Here is a 20,628-nt window from a genome sequence, read left to right as displayed (position 1 = left end):
ATAGCTTTTGAGTAATAGTTTTTAGACAGTTTGCGCAGTTAAGTGTAGAGCTGGATCAGGCAGAACCACCAGTTCCGATTGAGTTGTCATCTTTATCCACAGACAAGGTATTTGCACTGGCCTTATCACCACCTGATGACTACAGGCAATTTCAGAATCTACTGAGGAAGATCATTGACATGTTCCAGCTCTCCGTGGAGGCAATGCAGGACACCCCTCATCAACTACTGACATTCTCTAGAGCACTGATCCCAGTAAGGGGCCTTTTCCTATTAAGGAAGTCCTCTTAAATCTGGCCAAGACAGTCTGGCACACTCTGGCCATTTATGCCATACTCCAAGATGAAAGAGAGAGAAATATTTTGTGCCAGTTTTTAGCAGAAGTTTTATTTACACACCCCACTCCAAATTTGTTGTTCATACTAACTGTCGCTGAAAGAAGCAGACAACAGTACCCTGGATCTCCTCCCTCCAATAAGGAAGTTCAACACTTACACCTCTTTGGGAGAAAAATACTTACTTTGAGCTTACAGTTCCACATAGCAAACTACCAAGCCTTGAGGTCAAAATATGTTTGTTTTTTTTAAATTATAGTAAGTTTGTGGAGTTCACTAACAAACTCCTACAGGACATAGGCTGCAGCTCCAGGCATTCAGTGAAGAAGGTGAATTGCTAACCAGATTGTCCTTCCTGCGTTCAGTTGCTGTAACAGATACAGCCTCCTGGTCAATGGCAAATTCTGTAATCGTGTCAGGTGTCATGGCGCCAATCCTCTGGATTTCTCAATGAAGTCTGATCCACAGTGGAGGATCTACCCTTTGAGGGAAACAGTTTGTTTAGTGAAAAGGCAGATGAGTTGTTACATTCCTTAACACGATTCAAGGGCAACCCTCCTTTCCCTGGTTACCTACACTCCAGCTCCATGAAGGAAATACCACAAGTCTCAGTCCTACAAACAATGACCAGCCCCTCAACCCTTTTATCATCAAAAGGGTTACAGGCCACGCAGGAAGTGTCAGAGGATGCAATGTAGCAAACATAACATCCCTCCTTGTCCTCTTTCCACCCACAGCAGCTTCCTACTGGGAAAAACTTTTGACATGACCTTCAAGAGCATTAGTCCCTCTACCACATCTACTTGTTCAGGACTCCGGTATCAATTTGGTGGCCACCTACCTCATTTTTCCCAGGCCTAGTATCTTATAACAACAGACTGGTTACACTGTGTAGTTCTCTCCCTCCCCCTCAAACCCCCTCCTCCTGGACAGAGCATGCTGTACAGGGACTGGTGACCAAGCCAGTCCAAAACATGTAATGCAATGTAATGTGGAAATGCATATAAAAGAAGAAGTATTCTTTGTAACTTAGGATGTGTGGTGTGCCCTATACCCTGAGCCTGATCAACTCAAGTGTACTTTGATTGTATGCCTGTGAAGAAACCTCTGTGATGGGTTCATAGTCCAAATGAGTTCTTGCTCTCATAGGTACTGAGTGGGTAAGGTCTCAGAAACCACCCCAACATAGTGGTGCCATGATTCAGAGCCACCCATCTAAAGCAAGCAATGTATACACCCCTTAGTGTGAGGGTCGCAACCTAGCATTAAGGGAAATGACTCTGAAAGAGTTTAAAGGTTTTAATATTGAAAAAGCTCGTGTCACATTTGAGAAGTGGGTTAAATCTGAAGGTGGACCCGTTGGAATACTCAGAGAAGTATTAGGGTGAGGCTTGGGACCAGGGTAAAGAAGGAACTTTGGAGAATAATAAAGAAAGAGAAAGAAAGAAAAAGAAAAAGCACTTGACAGAGCACAGCAAAGGTCTGTTAAATGCCATAAATAAATGCACATCAAAAGTCTGTTAAATGCAACTAAAATTTTTTTAAAATAGGAACCATTGGCCTCCGTGGAAAAAAGTAGTATCTAGTTGCGTTTTTTTACCCTAATGCAAAGAGAGCCTAAATCTAGGCAGCAGTTTCACAAGGATTATTTCTAGTATCTAAAACTTTACTAGTGAAATGTGCCACCTTGAGAGATAAATGCAAAAAGCATAAAAAGTAGTTATAAAAAACCCAAACAAAATAAATAAATAAAAAATTCTGACAGGTTAAATAAACACACACACACACACACACCCCTGCCCCGCCCAATAATCTATATTACCTATTTGTATAAATCCAAAGTGAAAAGCAGCCATCCGTCAAGGACTGTATTTAGTGGGAACAGCTGTGCACGTAAAGTGTACTAAGTTTAAAAAATAAAGGCAAAAACAAAACATAAGCTTAAAGCCATCAAAAAAATAAGCTAAAAATGTGTTACTATAAAAAATAAAATAAAGAAAATTACAATCCCAGTATTTAGTAGCTAATAACATTTTAAGTGTCTTCTAAAACAATAAAAATTAAAGTAATTATAGAAACGTGCAGTTAAAAAAAACTGTTGTACTAATTAACACGGCAAAGCTCAAAACACCCTAAATAATGAAGTATTAAAAACATTTAAATATTAAATGCTTAATTTAATAATAAAACCCAGTTATAGCAGTATCACTTGGTGTAGTCATGCCTAGTAAACCCTTAATAATCAGAATTATCCAAATATCAATAATCTAATCAAAATTACAAAAAAAAAGTAGAGCCTAGCTGCTTCTAAGTGTACTCATAAAAAATTAACCTGAATGCAAAAAAGAAAATATAGTGCTAAATTTAAAAAATAAAACAACTAAAATTGCTTGTCAAACAAAATTAATGTAACAATAAGCTTACTAAAGTCTTAAATATTTAAAATGTAATTTATAAAATAATCAGCAGTAAAACATAATATTGCTAAAATATAGCAATTATGAAAGCCCAGGCCCAAAAAATTCTCACCTGTTTAAAAAAAAAACAAAAAACAAAACACTTATTCAAGCTTTAATATAGAAATAAATATTGCAGTTTTAAAATGTGAGCAACTTAAATATGTCAGTTGCTCAAAACTTGTAATTTAAAAAAACCCTTCAAAAGTATAAAACCAATTAAAAAAATTCAAAAGCTCAGAAAGCAAAGCTAAGCCAAGCAAGTTTAAAATATTTATTTAGTCTCTCATAATAAACAATTTACAACATAACCTAAAAACCCACAAAATTAAAAACAATAAGAAAATGTATGGATAAAATAAATTAGCTTTTAAAAAAAAATCCACTAAAAATCCATCTAAACCTTCAACTCAAAATTGCAAAGCTAACACAACTACTCTTTGGGCAGCAGCCATCATCTCCTGGCAGTCTTAACTTTAGGCAGTGTAGTTGTAGCCATGTTGGCCCAAGGACATTTGAGAGACAAGGTGAATGAGGTAATAATATCTTTTAATGGATGATAGAGACAAGCTTTTGACAGTCTGAATGTCTGACTTTTGAAGGTCTGAAGAAGAGCTCTGAGTGGTTCAAAAACTTGTCTCTCTCTCTCTCTCTCCAACAAATTTGGTCCAATAAAAGATTTTTACCTCCCCCATCTTGTCAGTCTTAACTTTCTTTGTTAACCCTTTGAGTGTCGCAATGCTTTTACAAAGTTTTTAACATGATAAAAAATTAAATTATAAATATTAAATATAAATTAATAAAAAACCCCAACATACTCAAAAACATCTCCTTTTATTAATAAAACAGCTAAAAAAAGCTACAAAAATAATATATATAATTAATTAAGTAATGTAATATTATAATGAAGGCTCTATTTGATCACTTAGCATTATTTGCCTTAGCCCACTTATCTATGAAGGTTGCCTCTCTAGTTGCCATCATTTCAGCAAGAAGAGTAGGTGAACCGGAGGCCCTTTTGGCTGAGCCTCCTTACACTATCTTCAATAGATACAAAGTGTCCCTGAGATTATACCCAAAATTCACCCCCCAGAGTAATCTTGGAATTTCATCACAGACGACTCACTTAATTTACCTGTGTTCTTCCTGAAATTTGTGCCACCGCTGAGATTAGGAAACGTCACTCTCTGGATGTCTGTCATGCCCAGGCATTCCACCTAGGACAGAATCCTTTAGGAAATCACCTAGACTATTTGAATCCTTTGTGGAATGTATGAGAGGGGAAGAGATCTCTTCTCAGAGACTTTTCCAAATGGATTTCAGCGTGTATGTTGCTTTGTTATGAGTTAACAGTGACCCCTCCCCCACAAAGTGTCAGGGCCCACTCAACTAGACCTCAGACTGCGGCAGTAGTCTCACTTCAAGATTCTCTCCTGGAAATCTGTAAGGCAGCAACATAGGGCTCTGTTCACACTTTTGCAAGACTTTATACCCTGGTTCAAGCTTCTACAGCTGATGCATTCTTTGGCAGAGCAGTCCTCCTATCATTGATCCAGCACAGTTCCTTACACCCTCCTTCTCAACAAATATTGCTCGTGAATCACCCGCAGTGAAATATGCATAGGGACCATTGCTTAAAGAAGAGAGTGAGATTATTTACCTTGTGTGGTAACTGGAGCTCTTTGATATGTGTGGTCCCTATCTGTATTCCACTATCTGGCCTCCTTCTCCTGTGCTGCGGAGCCTTATATTAGGGCTATTTGTAGTAGAAAGGTAACTGGAGGGGCGATTGGTCTGCACCTTCCCTTGTGCCCAGGAGGAGGAGCAGGGTGCAGGTGTGGACCAATGGATACTGCTAGCAAGAATCTTCCAGTCCCAAGCACCTGGAGTACATGCACACCTCACACTGGAATACACATAGGGATCACACCTCTTGAAGAACCCCAGTTACTGTACAGGTGAGTAACCTTGCTTTATACTTTCAAGCTGTATTCAGGTCTTATTTAACACCATAAATATGTACCTGAAGGCTGTTCTAATGTATGTCTCTTGACTGCCTCCTGGATCAAAATGCAAAGGTGGTTTTAATTCACCTTTGCCCTCCACCTTCTCAGATGTTGTACTGGGCACAGTTTGGCCAGATCTAAGAATCTGGCCACTGTATTTAAAGCTACAGTTCTTTAGTCTTAGCCTTCGTTAATCAGATGAATCTTGTATTTGTACTTCAGAAACATGAACTGTCCCAACTGAATTTTTTTGTGTGCACTTTTTATGTAGAATCACAGCAGCTACGCGTGTTCATGATGCCAGCAGCAGATCCCATGCCATCTTCACCATTCAATACACTCAGGTTAGCTAAAAATTCCAATCTCCTTTTTTTCTCCTCCCAAAGAACATTGTTTAGCATACTGTGCAGAGTTTGTTCTACTTTACAGTAACCTCGGTAGAAATTATGCTACTTATTTCCTTTGGATCATACTGCAAATTTTGTTACGCTTCGTACACCAACTTGAAGGCTTTGTATTTGTTGAAGTTACCTTGTTTCCTTGTGCCTGCTTATGGTTAGGAGTGAAGCCAAAGACTCCTTGTGAAAGGAAAAAAATTTAAATTGAAAACTGATCTTTATATTACAATACCACCCCAACAATGTTGTGAAAATTCACGTGGCAATGTGTTTGCAGTTTCACTACCTTTTGTACTCTGTAGCTACTACTTACTGATTAGGATGTTAATATAAAGAGTAGCATTTTAATGCCTCCTCCTGAATTTTTTGACTTTCTGGGATTTCCGTATTCATCTCCTAAGCATCTTGGTGCCTAGTGTGCTGTATCTGATACAATACATCCTTTTTCTGGGGGACTGTATCCTACACGGTCAGGAAGATGGTCTCAGTGATCTAATAGATATTTTCCATCTCGCTCTTCTAACATCCTCTAATTTTAGAACATTCAAGATATTTTTCAGCAGTTTCACAAAAGAACCTTGGAATATAGTAATAGTGATTTTGTCAGGTCTAAAAGAAAATCTTTTCATACAGTCACGAGGCAGTGAAGTTTGCTCAAGAGAAAATGATCATAAGAGTGGGCTTTGCATGTAAGTTAAGAGAACTACTGGGTTGATGTTTTGACTGTACTATATGGCCTAAGGTCACATAATAAGTAGAAGTGCCAGAAATACAACTCTTCAATAGAACACGTAGCCTCTTGTATTTTCATATATTTGAATTGAAAAATTTTGATTTATTTTTCCCTTCAGGCTATACTGGAGAACAATCTCCCCTCTGAAATTGCAAGCAGGATCAACCTGGTGGACCTTGCAGGCAGGTAATAATGAACTGAAGGGAAAAAGCATTATTTTAATGTAGTTTTGTAAAACGTAATTTCCATTTTTAAAATCATCATCATCAGTTGTATGGAACACAGCAGTTAATATTTTAATAGAGCTAAGTATGACTTCTGTATATGAAACCAAGGAGGATATTGAGCTGAAGTTGTCACTCTGTCATGTATTGTTTTGTTTTGGTAATAGGGTTTCATTGGACCAATATCCATTACAAGCAATGGACTCACAAAATCATATGCAATAACTGTGAACAAAGACCAGTATTCTCCCCACTATCACACTGCACAGAAGGGAGCAAAAGAGGAAGTTACTCACCTTGTGCAGTAACAAGCGTTCTTCAAGATGTGTCCCCCGCTGTGGGTGCTCCACGTCAGATGTCGGTGCGTCCCTGCACCGCAGATCGGAGGTTTTTGGTAGCCGTGCTCGGTCAGGGCGTGCGTGCGCAGTAGTCGTCTCGCAGTGCCGTTGGCACCTCATGTAGCATACGCATGGCCTCAACCGTCCTCGGCTGCAAACGGAGCTCAGTGGCCGTGCTGCCTCTTCGTTTTTTTCTCTATAGAAATAATTAGATTAGTTGTAGTTTCGTAAGTCTTGTTTTCTTAGATACCGTTTCTTCCTCCCAACCCCAAAATTATTTGTTATCGCCACTCCCACCCCCCACCTCCTGTTCCCCATTGGGAAACTTTTATCAACTGCAATGTCTGGCTCTCCCGGCTTCAAACGCTGTAACTCTTGCTGTGAGGAAGTGCCAGTCTCTGACGGCCATTCATCATGTGTCTGTTGTTTGGAGGAGACTCATATCCCTCAAAAATGTGCCCATTGTAGTAACCTCAAAGCCAGGGCACGGCATGACAGAGATCTCTGCCTCAAGATGATTTTAATAGAAAAGTCCCTTCAGCCTACTCCTCAAGGACCAAACTCAACACCAGCAGATGGTTCCCCAAGCAAAACCTCTGCTAAGGGAGTGCTCAGTCTTCCAAAATTTCCAGGAAGCGAGCCACCACTTCCCCTCATAGGGACACTCGGAAAAAGAACTGGTCCCCAGCGAGGTCGCTACCCTCAGTGACTCAGTGCTAAACAGGGTTGCATGATGCACTGAGGGAACAAGAAAGTATGTTCTATGTTCCTCCTCCACTAGCCATTTGCAGCGCCATTGTTGTGTCTCTGTCTCAGCTGAGCTCTGCCTTTAAAAAGGGCACATGTGGATGTGGTGAGAGTGTAACCTTGAATTGCTGCCCTTTAAAAAGTAGCATAAGAGGAACGTATTTTATGTAAAATGCCCAAAGCATATACTGTTTACTTCTGAGGTTTGAATTCTTCCATTCTTGTACCTGAGAAGAACATGTTCTCGTTCAGGCCTGCCCTGGCATGTGTTAAATATTAAGTATAGTCACACAGTTTGTATTTTGTCCCCCGATATGTGTCTTAGTGAAAGAGCTGATCCCAGTTATTGCAAAGATCGAATTACAGAAGGTGCCAACATTAACAAGTCATTGGTTACTCTGGGAATTGTCATCTCCACCTTAGGTATGTGTAATAAAATGAATATTTTTTTATTTTGAAAGATAGTTATGCACAAAGCCACGAGACCCCTTGTTGTGTGCTGTATTTGAAAAGTGTATTGGATTTAGAATACTGAGCTGAGGAGAACAGCTCGGTGGCCCCTTCATGTACTAGTTTGACGTTATAGAATGAAAATAGCCATCATTAGAAAAAATGTAGTGATATTTAAACTGATTTCTAAAAAAGCGTTTTCAGATAAACAACTGATAATGGTTTAAATACTTTAATATCAGAGGACAGCCAGCAGGACACTGTAAAATACAATACTAATGACATTTTTATCATCTCAGCCAATTAAGATGCAGAATTGAGAGTAATAAAGACACACTAAATGCAGAAGACAAGAAATTGCTATCTGAGCCCACTGAAGATAATCCCTCTCAGAAAATATTTATTGTATTACCTACAGCACAAAACTCTCAGCTGTTCAGCAGCTGCCAGAGTATAAACAGCATAACTAGTGAAGGGGACAGCCATGTGAGCAGTCACCCTCCGGGCAGCGTCACCAGGCCTAGGCGTCAGGCTTACATCCCGTACCGTGATTCCATCCTCACCTGGCTTCTGAAGGACAGTCTAGGGGGCAACTCCAAAACCATCATGATCGCCAGTGAGTTCAGCTTTCTGTTCACTTCATATGTGGTGTGGTATACTGAAAAATAAACCACTACTGTGGTGTGAGGTCCATTGCATCATTTGGGCCTTGTCCTGCAAAGATTTTTCACCTATGCTTAATTTCATGCACAGGGGATAATCTCATTGAAGGAAGTCAGTGGAACTAAATTTAAGATTGAACATGTGTCTTTCTAAGACTGGGGCTTTGATCAGCACTATTATAGGATGTGTTTATAAATTAAGGGATTTTGATAAGTCATTCTCTATGGACTTGAGATAAATCCCTAAAGACATTTTAAGTTATTAATAAATTTACGATTTTTATAAAAACAGTAATCTCTCTAAATCTGTTTTGTTCTTCATTTAAAGCCATCTCTCCTGCTAGCTCCAGCTACAATGAGACCATGAGTACTTTGAGATATGCCTCAAATGCCAAAAACATTATTAACAAGCCCCAGGTGAATGAGGTGAGACACCAACTTCTGATTTTATTTAATTTTTATATATGTTTTAAATTTATTTAGCATATCTACCAAACACAGTCTGAGCACATTTAAGTAATTGAAAGACACAAATATAACCTTACAGCAATGGGCTTTGACCAATGTCAGCGTCAGATAGACTCATCTCTGGATCATATGTCAAAAAAGAATTGTTTGTAATTGATTGAGTGCAGTTTATATAATTTTGTACCTCTGACTCGTGAGACATTCCTGTTTTGTATCCCTTCAGCATTCATCCCTCTTGTTTGTGAATTTTCATTTCAAATATGTTTACTATGGGCTTGTCTATAGGAACACTTCGTTTGCCACAAGCTGAGGAGTAAATCTACCCCATGCTAGTCTACCGTGCACAATGTCCATGTGTACCTTGCTGTCATGCACTGAAAGTTCCCCAGTGCACTATGGTCTACTCCTGTTTCAAAGCAGAGCACATTTATAATACAGCATTGAATTACATGATTACATGCTATATTTTCCACAGGACTTCAGCTTTATTCAGTGCACAGGCTGTACCTGCTTTGGAGATGACTCAGGGTTGTATATTAAAGGTTGCTGTTGTCTGTAATTTGAAGGTGCATAGTGAATAAGGTAGAGAGTTGGAGGAAGAGAGAGGATGGTCTCATAGTTAAGATAAATGTTGCCCTGGAGAACTGGATTCCATCCCTATCTCTGCCATGGAGTTCCTGTGAGATGCTGGATAAATCACTTAAACCAAACTTTTCCCAGGTGGTCTCTAACTGTGTGTTCCTCATTTTCTGGGTGACTGACTTGAGACCTGGGGTCTGATTTACAGAAGTGCTGAATACTCACAGCTGCAACGAAAAGTGAATGAGAGCTGTGCTTTAAATATGTAAGTTGCTATATAATGCTAAGTACTGAGAAAATCAAGTCCTAAGCATCTCTGGTTGGTGGAACCTTTTGACCTTAATCTCTCTGGGCCTCATCTCCCCATATGTAAAATGGAGATCATAGCATCCCTTCACCTCACTGGGTGTTGTGAAGATAATTCAGTTAATGTTTGTGAAGCACTCAGATCCTGTAGTGATGAACACCATAGAAAAGCTCAGGAGGAAATTAATAATTCTGTCTTCAAAGCAGGGTTTTGAATAGTGTGCAAGAATTAAGGCCTGGGTCCATACATTGAGCAGTGATGCTAAAGCAAAAATACTGGATAGCAGCTCATTAAATGAACACCATCTATCTTGGTCACTGAATGAGAATGGGTTCTTGTGCAAGGAAAAAAGCATGTGTTCATGTCATTAAAGACTTGATCATAATGCATACACACTAGGTGGCTGAATTAAGGTTGCAAAGGTCTGGCATTTTCTCAGTTTTGAGTTCTTGATTTTACAACCTTATTAATGTCCTTTTAACATAGCTTTGTGTGTGTAATTTCCTAGACTTATACAAAAGAAAAATGAAAAAACAAATTTCATTGTGTGGCATCATATTGACCCCCAGGTTTGTCATCAGCAGCGTTAGAACCTTTAGATTCACCACACAGACCTCTGCAAGCTGAACTGAGTAACTGATCGTATTAGTGGACCTTTATGGTCCTTTATGTGGACCAGTACTAAAGGGGACTGGGGGACACACTTTGACAGTGGGTTTCACTGATATTATCTGACAGCAGATAGATGGTGAGATTCAGGAGGCTTTAGTTCTGTTTCAGAGTGTGCTCTAGTAGGCACAGATTCTTCTGCCCATTCCTCCAAATGTGACCCTTTATGCCCTGTCCCCTCCAACCTGTCTCAGTTGCAATCCTGCAACCCCTGGCTCCTTGTCCTAGTCCCATTCTCCTCATTTAGCCAGTCTCCACTCCCCAAGATTCTCATCTCAGTCCCAGTTTCCTTACTCAGATAGTTCTAGTACCCCCTTTCCGAGTTCCTTGTCCAGTCTCTCTCCTGCTTTCCTCCCAAGTCAACCTCACCAGGCTCCTCATCCAGCCTGTCTTCCCATACCACCTCCCTGGCTCCTTGCCTCAATCTCACCTTTTCCTGGCTCCTTATCCCAACTGCTCTGCCAATAGAATTGCTCTGCCAATTCTAATTCTTCCCTGGCATCCCGGGTCTTGGTTGGATTTATCCCCTCTGTTCCTCTCCTGACCCCAATTTCTTAGTTCCTGCCTCCTTGGTCAGCCAGTCCCAGCTTCCCCCAATCTCCTTTTCTGATCTTGATGTCCTCTAACTCCCAGTCCACTGGGTCTGCATCCCACACATTTCCGTCACTGGCTCCCAGTCCTAGTCTCCTTGCCCAACCATTTCCAGTCTCCCCTCCCTCTTGGCTCCCAGTTTCCTTGCCCACCAATTCCAGTTGCCACAATTTCTCTGCCCACCCACCTCCAGTCCTAGTCTAACCAGACTCCTTGGCCTGATTTGCTCCTAACCTTCCCCCTGCACTCCATCCAGCTTTTGTCCCCTCTGCATTCAAGTCAGACAGCTTCCTCCTCCACTCTGCATGGGTGGTAGCATGAGGGGTCATTGAGAGCAGGAGAGACAGACTCCCTTCTCTCAGCCCTGGTCTACACTAGGACTTTAGGTCGAATTTAGCAGCGTTAAATCGATTTAAACCTGCACCCGTCCACACAATGAAGCCCTTTATTTCGACTTAAAGGGCTCTTAAAATCGATTTCCTTACTCCACCCCTGACAAGTGGATTAGCGCTTAAATCGACATTGCCGGCTTGAATTTGGGGTACTGTGGACACAATTCGATGGTATTGGCCTCCGGGAGCTATCCCAGAGTGCTCCATTCTGACCGCTCTGGACAGCACTCTCAACTCAGATGCACTGGCCAGGTAGACAGGAAAAGAACCGCGAACTTTTGAATCTCATTTCCTGTTTGGCCAGCGTGGCAAGCTGCAGGTGACCATGCAGAGCTCATCAGCACAGGTGACCATGATGGAGTCCCAGAATCGCAAAAGAGCTCCAGCATGGACCGAACGGGAGGTACGGGATCTGATTGCTGTTTGGGGAGAGGAATCCGTACTATCAGAACTCCGTTCCAGTTTTCGAAATGCCAAAACCTTTGTCAAAATCTCCCAGGGCATGAAGGACAGAGGCCATAACAGGGACCCGAAGCAGTGCCACGTGAAACTGAAGGAGCTGAGGCAAGCCTACCAGAAAACCAGAGAGGCGAACAGCCGCTCTGGGTCAGAGCCCCAAACATGCCGCTTCTATGATGAGCTGCATGCCATTTTAGGGGGTTCAGCCACCACTACCCCAGCCGTGTTGTTTGACTCCTTCAATGGAGATGGAGGCAATACGGAAGTAGGTTTTGGGGACGAAGAAGATGAGGAGGAGGAGGAGGTTGTAGATAGCTCACAGCAAGCAAGCGGAGAAACCGGTTTTCCCGACAGCCAGGAACTGTTTCTCACCCTAGACCTGGAGCCAGTACCCCCCGAACCCACCCAAGGCTGCCTCCTGGACCCAGCAGGCGGAGAAGGGACCTCTGGTGAGTGTACCTTTTAAAATGCTATACATGGTTTAAAAGCAAGCATGTGAAAGGATTACTTTGCCCTGGCATTTGCGGTTCTCCTAGATGTAGTCCTAAAGTCTTTGCAAAAGGTTTCTGGGGAGGGCAGCCTTATTTCGTCCTTCATGGTAGGACACTTTACCACTCCAGGCCAGTAACACGTACTCGGGAATCACTGTAGAACAAAGCATTGCAGTGTATGTTTGCTGGCATTCAACCAAAATCCGTTCTTTATCTCTCTGTGTTATCCTCAGGAGAGTGAGAGATAATTCATGGTCACCTGGTTGAAATAGAGTGCTTTTCTTCAGGGGACACTCAGAGGAGTCCATTCCTGCTGGGCTGTTTGCCTGTGGCTAAACAGAAATGTTCCCCGCTGTTAGCCACAGGGAGGGGGGAAGGTTGCGGGGGTAGTCACGCGGTGGGAGGAGGCAAAATGCGACCTTGTAACGAAAGCACATGTGCTATGTATGTAATGTTAACAGCAAGGTTTACCCTGAAAGAGTGTAGCGACTGTTTTATAAAATGTGTCTTTTTAAATACCGCTGTCCCTTTTTTTTTCTCTCCACCAGCTGCATGTGTTTCAATGATCACAGGATCTTCTCCTTCCCAGAGGCTAGTGAAGCTTAGAAAGAAAAAAAAACGCACTCGCGATGAAATGTTCTCCGAGCTCATGCTGTCCTCCCACACTGACAGAGCACAGACGAATGCGTGTAGGCAAATAATGTCAGAGTGCAGGAAAGCACAAAATGACCGGGAGGAGAGGTGGCGGGCTGAAGAGAGTAAGTGGCGGGCTGAAGAGAGGGCTGAAGCTCAAATGTGGCGGCAGCGTGATGAGAGGAGGCAGGATTCAATGCTGAGGCTGCTGGAGGATCAAACCAGTATGCTCCAGTGTATGGTTGAGCTGCAGCAAAGGCTGCTGGAGCACAGACTGCCACTACAGCCCCTGCATAACCAACCGCCCTCCTCCCCAAGTTCCATAGCCTCCACACCCAGACGCCCAAGAACGCAGTGGGGGGGCCTCCGGCCAACCAGCCACTCCACCACAGAGGATTGCCCAAAAAACAGAAGGCTGTCATTCAATAAATTTTAAAGTTGTAAACTTTTAAAGTGCTGTGCTTAAAGTGCTGTGTGGCATTTTCCTTCCCTCCTCCACCACCCCTCCTGGGATACCTTGGTAGTCATCTCCCTATTTGTGTGGTGAATGAATAACGAATGCATGACTGTGAAGCAGCAATGACTTTATTGCCTCTGCAAGCGGTGATTAAAGGGAGGAGGGGAGGGTGGTTAGCTTACAGGGAAGTAGAGTGAACCAAGGGGCGGGGGGTTTCATCAAGGAGAAACAAACAGAACTTTCGCACCGTAGCCTGGCCAGTCATGAAACTGGTTTTCAAAGCTTCTCTGATGCGTACCGCGCCCTCCTGTGCTCTTCTAACCGCCCTGGTGTCTGGCTGCGCGTAACCAGCAGCTAGGCGATTTGCCTCAGCCTCCCACCCCGCCATAAACGTCTCCCCCTTACTCTCACAGATATTGTGGAGCACACAGCAAGCAGTAATAACAGTGGGAATATTGGTTTCGCTGAGGTCTAAGCGAGTCAGTAAACTGCGCCAGCGCGCCTTTAAACATCCAAATGCACATTCTACCACCATTCTGCACTTGCTCAGCCTGTAGTTGAACAGCTCCTGACTACTGTCCAGGCTGCCTGTGTACGGCTTCATGAGCCATGGCATTAAGGGGTAGGCTGGGTCCCCAAGGATACATATAGGCATTTCAACATCCCCAAGAGTTATTTTCTGGTCTGGGAATAAAGTCCCTTCCTGCAGCTTTTGAAACAGACCAGAGTTTCTGAAGATGCGAGCATCATGCACCTTTCCCGGCCATCCCACGTTGATGTTGGTGAAACGTCCCTTGTGATCCACCAGAGCTTGCAGCACTATCGAAAAGTACCCCTTGCGGTTTATGTACTCGGTGGCTTGGTGCTCCGGTGCCAAGATAGGGATATGGGTTCCGTCTATAGCCCCACCACAGTTAGGGAATCCCATTTCAGCAAAGCCATCCACTAGGACCTGCACATTTCCCAGGGTCACTACCCTTGATATCAGCAGATCTTTGATTGCGTGAGCTACTTGCATCACAGCAGCCCCCACAGTAGATTTGCCCACTCCAAATTGATTCCCAACTGACCGGTCGCTGTCTGGCGTTGCAAGCTTCCACAGGGCTATCGCCACTCACTTCTCAACTGTGAGGGCTGCTCTCATCTTGGTATTCATGCGCTTCAGGGCAGGGGAAAGCAAGTCACAAAGTTCCATGAAAGTGCCCTTATGCATGCGAAAGTTTTGCAGCCACTGGTAATCGTCCCAGACCTGCAACACTATGCGGTCCCACCAGTCTGTGCTTGTTTCCCGAGCCCAGAATCGGCGTTCCACAGCATGAACCTGCCCCATTAGCACCATGATGCATGCATTGGCAGGGCCCATGCTTTCAGAGAAATCTGTGTCCATGTCCTGATCACTCACGGGACCGCGTTGACGTCGCCTCCTCGCCCGGTATCGCGTTGCCATGTTCTGGTGCTGCATATACTGCTGGATAATGCGTGTGGTGGTTAATGTGCTCCTAATTGCCAAAATGAGCTCAGCGGCCTCCATGCTTGCCTTGGTATGGCGTCCGCACAGAAAAAAGGCGCGGAACGATTGTCTGCCGTTGCTCTGACGGAGGGAGGGGCGACTGACGACACGGCTTACAGGGTTGGCTTCAGGGAGCTAAAATCAACAAAGGGTGTGCCTGTACATCAAGGAGTATTTCAGGCAGGACTGCACGGAGGGTTCCAATAAGAAATGGTGCACCTAAGTTATCGTTGTTATTGGAACAAGGAGGTTAGCCTGGCCTCTGATTGATACATGGCTAGATTTACCTCGCTGCACCTTCTCTGTGAGTGACTGCAGTGTGATCTAGACAGGGGAGGAGGCAAATGAGTACAAAACAAATCTGGTCTATTTCTTGTTCTGACCCACTCCATCTATCTTTTACATCTTTGGCTGGCAGCAGACGGTGCAGAAGGACTGCATGCCATCCACATCTCATGGCTGCTCGGCAGAAGATGGTACAGTACGACTGCTAGCCATCTTCATCTCTTGCCTGCCTGGCATAAGATGGTACAATACGACTGCTAGCAATCCTCATCTCTTGCCTGCCTGGCAGAAGATGGTACAGTACGACTGCTAGCAGTCCGTATCGCCTGCCTGCTCACCATAAGACGGTTCAGTAGGACTGCAGGACTAAAGAGAATGACCTGGTCAAGTCACTCCAAATTTAGTCCCTGCGCCCATGTCTGCCCAGGCGCTCCCAGCCGACGTGGCCAGGAGCACCTCGGACACGCCGAGGACGACTACCAATCGTATTGCACCGTCTGCTGCCAGAAGGCAATGGGTTGCTGCTACTGTGCAGCAAAGCCGTACCGCGTCTGCCAGCACCCAGGAGACATAGGGTGACGGTTACCTGAGCTGGCTCCATGCTTGCCGTGGTATGGCGTCTGCACAGGTAACTCATGAAAAAAGGCGCGAAATGATTGTCTGCCCTTGCTTTCACGGAGGGAGGGAGGGAACGGGGGCCTGACGACATGTACCCAGAACCACCCACGACAATGTTTTAGCCCCATCAGAGTGCTCCATTGTGAGTGCTCTGGACAGCACTCTCAGATGCCCGATTGTTTGCCATTGCTCTGACGCTGGGAGGGGCGCTTACGGGGTTGGCTTCAGGGAGCTAAAATCAACAAAGGGGGTGGCTTTACATCAAGGAGTATTTCAGGCAGGACTTCACGGAGGGTTCCAATAAGAAATGGTGCACCTAAGTTATTGTCCTTATTGGAACAAGAAGGTTAGCCTGGCCTCTGATTGATACATGGCTAGATTTACCTCGCTGCACCTTCTCTGTAAGTGACTGCAGTGTGATCTAGAAGAATGAGTCCCCTAGACAGGGGAGGGGAGGAAGCAAATGAGTACAAAACAAATCTGGTCTATTTCTTGTTTTGATCCACTCCATCTATCTTTTACATCTTTGGCTGGCAGCAGACGGTGCAGAAGGACTGCATGCCATCCACATCTCATGGCTGCTCGGCAGAAGATGGTACAGTATGACTGCTAGCAGTCCGTATCGCCTGCCCGCTCACCATAAGACGGTTCAATAGGACTGACTGCAGGACTAAAGAGAATGACCTGCTCAAGTCACTCCAAATTTAGTCCCTGCGCCCATGTCTGCCCAGGCGCTCCTGATCGACCTCACAGAGGCGACCAGGAGGACCTCAGACATGACGATGATGGCTACCAGTCGTACTGTACCGTCTGCTGCCACAAGGCAAGGGGTTGCTGCTACTGTGTAGCAATGCCGTACCACGTCTGCCAGCACCCAGGAGACATAGGGTGACGGTTACCTGAGCAGGCTCCATGCTTGCAGTGGTATGGCGTCGGCACAGGTAACTCAGGAAAAAAGGCGCGAAATGATTGTCTGCCCTTGCTTTCACGGGGGGAGGGAGGGAACGGGGGCCTGACGATATGTACCCAGAACCACCCGCGACAATGTTTTAGCCCCATCAGGCATTGGGATCTCAACCCAGAATTCCAATGGGCAGCGGAGACTGCGGGAACTGTGGGATAGCTACCCACAGTGCAATGCTCCGGAATTCGACGCTTGCCTCGGTACTGTGGAAGCGCTCCGCCGAGTTAATGCACTTAATGCACTTAGAGCATTTTCTGTGGGGGGACACACACTCGAATATATAAAACCGATTTCTAAAAAACCGACTTCTATAAATTCGACCTAATTTCGTAGTGTAGACATACCCTCAGTTCCAGTGACTGACCCCACCCTACCCTGGAGCAGTAATTTCAGGGAAAGTTCAGTTTTGCCCCTGTAGCCCTGGGCTGGTGCATTCTAAGTTGCTCTGTGGGGATGGTGCATGTCACACAAAAGAGCTCTGTTCAGTGAGGACAGAATCTTCAGAGGTTTTAGCTGCTAAAATCAAAGAAGTCTCTTCTGAACATGTGTGAACCGCAATTTTTCAAAGGCTTATAACTTGACCCAATTTGGGCTGAATTTGTCAAGGATGGCAAATGGCACATTCCTGACATAAAGCCAACCCCTTGCCAGATTTCAAGCCCAAAACATAGGGGGCACTTGATCTTTTCAAAGGAAAGCTCTTTATTTTATTTTTTTAACATGGGCAAAATGTATTTTTTTTTTCTAGCCTTATTCTTGGAAATGGTTGAACCATTTTGGCTGAAATATTTTTTTTTTTTTTTTAATCCTGAAGCAGAAAGATGAGGCATGGAAAATTTGAGCCCAAATGGTTAATATTTGGCAAAGTTTTAAGAACGGAAAACAAGGTCTTATAATGGGAAGTGTCAGGCAACATTAATTATAGGTGTTGCTAAGAGCCCCAATCATAATACTACATTGCCTTGGTTCTATAATCCGGATTCAGGCAAAATTACCCTTGAAATCTGTGCAGGAGTGAGGGCTGCAGGATCAGTTCTATGAGGACTCATAAGCAGTACCTATACATGGGAGTAGTCCCATTACATTCAAACGGCATTACTTGTGTGACTGTTTGTATGAGTCCTTGAACTTCAATGAGCGTTGAATTGGGCCCGTAGTTATCTCCTTCCTACATGTGTGTTCTCCTTCTTGGAGACTGAGTCCTTTGAAAAGCCTTCTGTATTATATGGTTCCTGAGGGAGTCTACAGAAGTACAGTAGATTCTAGAATAAATGTCCTTTTTGTTCCCTTGTACAGTGTTATTGGAGAGAGAGGATGGCTCATTGGTTAGGGCACTAGCCTAAGCCCTGGTCTACAGTACAAACTTATGTTGGTATAACTACGTTTCCCAGGGGTATGGAAAATCGACACCCCTGAGCGACACAGTTAATCCGATCTAACTCCTGTTCTAGTCAGTGCTATGTCAATGGGAGGGCTCCCATTGACATAGCTACTGCCTCTCTGGTTGGTGGAGTGCCTACGCCGCTGAGAGATGCTCTCCCATCAACATAGATAGTGTCTTCGCTAACCGCTACAACAGTTCAGCTGCACTGCGGCGTGCAGACAAGTTCTAAGCCTTGGGAGACCTGGGTTCAATTCCCTGCTCCATCATAGGCTTCCTGTGTGACCTTGGGCAAGTCACTTAGGCTACATCTACACTTACAGGAGTGTGTAGAGAACAAGCAAACACGTGTCTAGCTACACGCCACAGTGAAAGGCTCCAGCAGTGGGAAGGCAGCAGGGAAAGGCTCCAGCAGACTCTCTGTGGGGAGGAGAAAGGCTTTGGTATCAGGGAAAGTTCTGGCAGCAGTGAGGTGCCAGAGCCTTGCCCTGCTACCTCTCCCCTGCCAGAGCCTTGCCAGCTGCTTGCACCTTTCACCATGGAAGAGAGAGGCTCTGACAGCAGGGAGACAGAGGTATCCTAAGAGCTCTACAATAATTGGGGTACAACATAAGGAATGGCAGCTTTTATTTAAAATTCACCCCCCCCCCCCAATAGAAAATCTGAATTTTATTTTAACGTCCTTTCTTAACAGAGTTGTTTTGGAATAACCATCTGTAAGGGAAGTCATTGTCTTCTTTTACTAGATTATTATTTTTAAATATAATTGATAATCATCTCTTAATGTTTCAGGATGCAAATGTAAAACTGATTAGAGAACTCCGAGAGGAAATAGATAGATTAAAAACTATGCTGATGAGCTTTGAACTGGTATGTATGAATTCTTATCTTAACTGAACCCTCAGTAATGCTTTGGGAAGCTATATAACCATAATTTTATGTATTGCAACTTTCTTTACATTTGTTGAATGGGACTGGGAGGGAATGACTCTATTAATTCTTTTAGTGTCTTTATCATGGTTTTGCAGCAGCTGCACCTCTGCCAGATTGGCTACACTCTCTGGTATTGTTTCTTAATGACCCTTAAGCATAAGCTGTTAAGCAATTATTAGAAAGGGCCTCCTCTCGATCTCTAGGATGGATAGTCTGATCTGGCTAGCCAAGCCGACCGCTACAGTGAAATATACATTCCATTATACAGTACAGGAGCACCAGGCTAGTAACAAAACCAGATAGAATACTAATAATTAATAAAGAGCACCACCACACTTGTCATAGTCCTTTTCTAAGAAAGTGACTAATAGGTAGTTTAGGGTTAGAACAGAGGTGGGCAAACTACGGCCCACGGGCCACATCCGGCCTGCGGAACCCTCCTGCCCGTCCCCTGAGTTCCTGGTCCGGGGGCTACCCCCCAGCCCTTTACCTGCTGTTCCCCCTCTCCCGCAGCCTCAGCTCACTGCGCCACCAGCACTATGGTCTGGGCAGCAGTGCAGTTGCAGAGCTGTGGCCTGACCCAGTGCTCTGTGCTGCGCAGGTGGCGTGGCCGGCTCTATTGGCTGCCTGTCCTGGTGCTCCGGGCTGCGCGGCTGTAGCGTCACCAGCCGCCACTGCTCCAGGCAGTGCAGTAAGGGGGCAGGGAGCAGGGTGGGTTGGCTAGAGGGCAGGGGAGTTCAGGGTGGTGGTCAGGGAGCAGGGGTGTGGATAGGGGTTGGGGCAGTCAGAGGGCAGGGAACAGTGGGGTTGATTGTGGGGGGCAGTCAGGAAGGAGAGGGGGCAGTCAGGGGCAGGGGTTCCGGGGGCAGTCACGGGACAGGGAGAAGGGATGGTTGGATGGGGCAGGGGTCCCAGGGGGGCAGTCAGGAATGAGAGGAAGGGTTGGATGGGGTGGGGAGTCCGGGGACAGTCGGGGGACAGGGAACAGGTAGATGGGCAGGAGCCCTGGGGGGGCTGTCAGGGAGCAAGTAGAGGGGTGGTCAGATAGGGGACGGGGGCCAGGCCAAGCCTGGCTTTTTGGGGAGACTCAGCCTCCCCTAACCGTCCCTCCATACCATTTTGGAAACCCGATGTGGCCCTCAGGCCAAAAAGTTTGCCTGCCCCGGGTTAGAACGTAGTCTGCGCTCCCTGAGAGACGATGGGAACCGACTCTGAAACATAAAATACAGCTAGCATTCTTTGTTGTTTTCCTGCATGTTTGCTGCTTCATTTGGACCAGTTGTGAGCTTTAGCACATTTGTGTCACTACTCCTCTTGCAGGTAGAGGTCAAGACTACACTAACTCTGAGCTTCCCCACACAGAGACAGGGTAGTGCAAAAGCAGTATTTAACTATTCTTTCACAGTATCATACAAGGAGTAAGTAACTAGAAAGTATTTCCTGAGTAAATTTGGAGGGTAAAATCAAATGTCTGCCTACATTATCTTTACTTCTGTTGCTTCACTTCTCTGAAATCAGAGTGTTTGACAGAACTTGCCTGCCT

General features: G+C 44.7%; 2 protein-coding genes across 6 annotated transcripts in view; both read left to right on the top strand.

Annotated features, from left to right (window-relative positions):
* The window catches only part of STARD9 (StAR related lipid transfer domain containing 9), a 244,365-nt gene that overhangs the window by 100,433 nt on the left and 123,304 nt on the right, over window positions 1-20,628 (top strand). For all 5 annotated transcript variants that reach the window (XR_012159442.2, XM_073348593.2, XM_073348592.2 and 2 more), the window contains exons 9-14: window positions 5,068-5,140; window positions 6,046-6,113; window positions 7,562-7,659; window positions 8,105-8,302; window positions 8,677-8,774; window positions 18,945-19,022. Coding sequence is in view for 4 of the 5 variants with exons in the window: in XM_073348593.2 (XP_073204694.2) it covers window positions 5,068-5,140; window positions 6,046-6,113; window positions 7,562-7,659; window positions 8,105-8,302; window positions 8,677-8,774; window positions 18,945-19,022 (613 nt within the window). In the remaining variant the exon portion in view is untranslated. The remainder of the gene's footprint in view (window positions 1-5,067; window positions 5,141-6,045; window positions 6,114-7,561; window positions 7,660-8,104; window positions 8,303-8,676; window positions 8,775-18,944; window positions 19,023-20,628) is intronic.
* On the top strand, window positions 9,843-13,442 carry ZSCAN29 (zinc finger and SCAN domain containing 29). The gene is made up of 2 exons (XM_073348612.2): window positions 9,843-12,262; window positions 12,853-13,442. The coding sequence occupies exons 1-2, from the start codon at window positions 11,680-11,682 to the stop codon at window positions 13,371-13,373; spliced, it is 1,104 nt and encodes a 367-aa protein (XP_073204713.2). The 5' UTR covers window positions 9,843-11,679; the 3' UTR covers window positions 13,374-13,442.

The sequence above is a fragment of the Lepidochelys kempii genome, chromosome 6 (genome assembly GCF_965140285.1).
Source record: "Lepidochelys kempii isolate rLepKem1 chromosome 6, rLepKem1.hap1, whole genome shotgun sequence".
Taxonomy (NCBI): domain Eukaryota; kingdom Metazoa; phylum Chordata; order Testudines; family Cheloniidae; genus Lepidochelys; species Lepidochelys kempii.
This window is presented reverse-complemented; position numbering and strand designations above follow the sequence as displayed.

Excerpts from the sequence above, each read along its gene's own strand:
- ZSCAN29 (XM_073348612.2), top strand. The coding sequence starts at position 11,680 with ATGCAGAGCTCATCAGCACAGGTGACCATGATGGAGTCCCAGAATCGC. Across the intron at positions 12,263-12,852 it reads AGGCGGAGAAGGGACCTCTG|CTGCATGTGTTTCAATGATC; the intron begins GTGAGTGTACCT and ends TCTCTCCACCAG.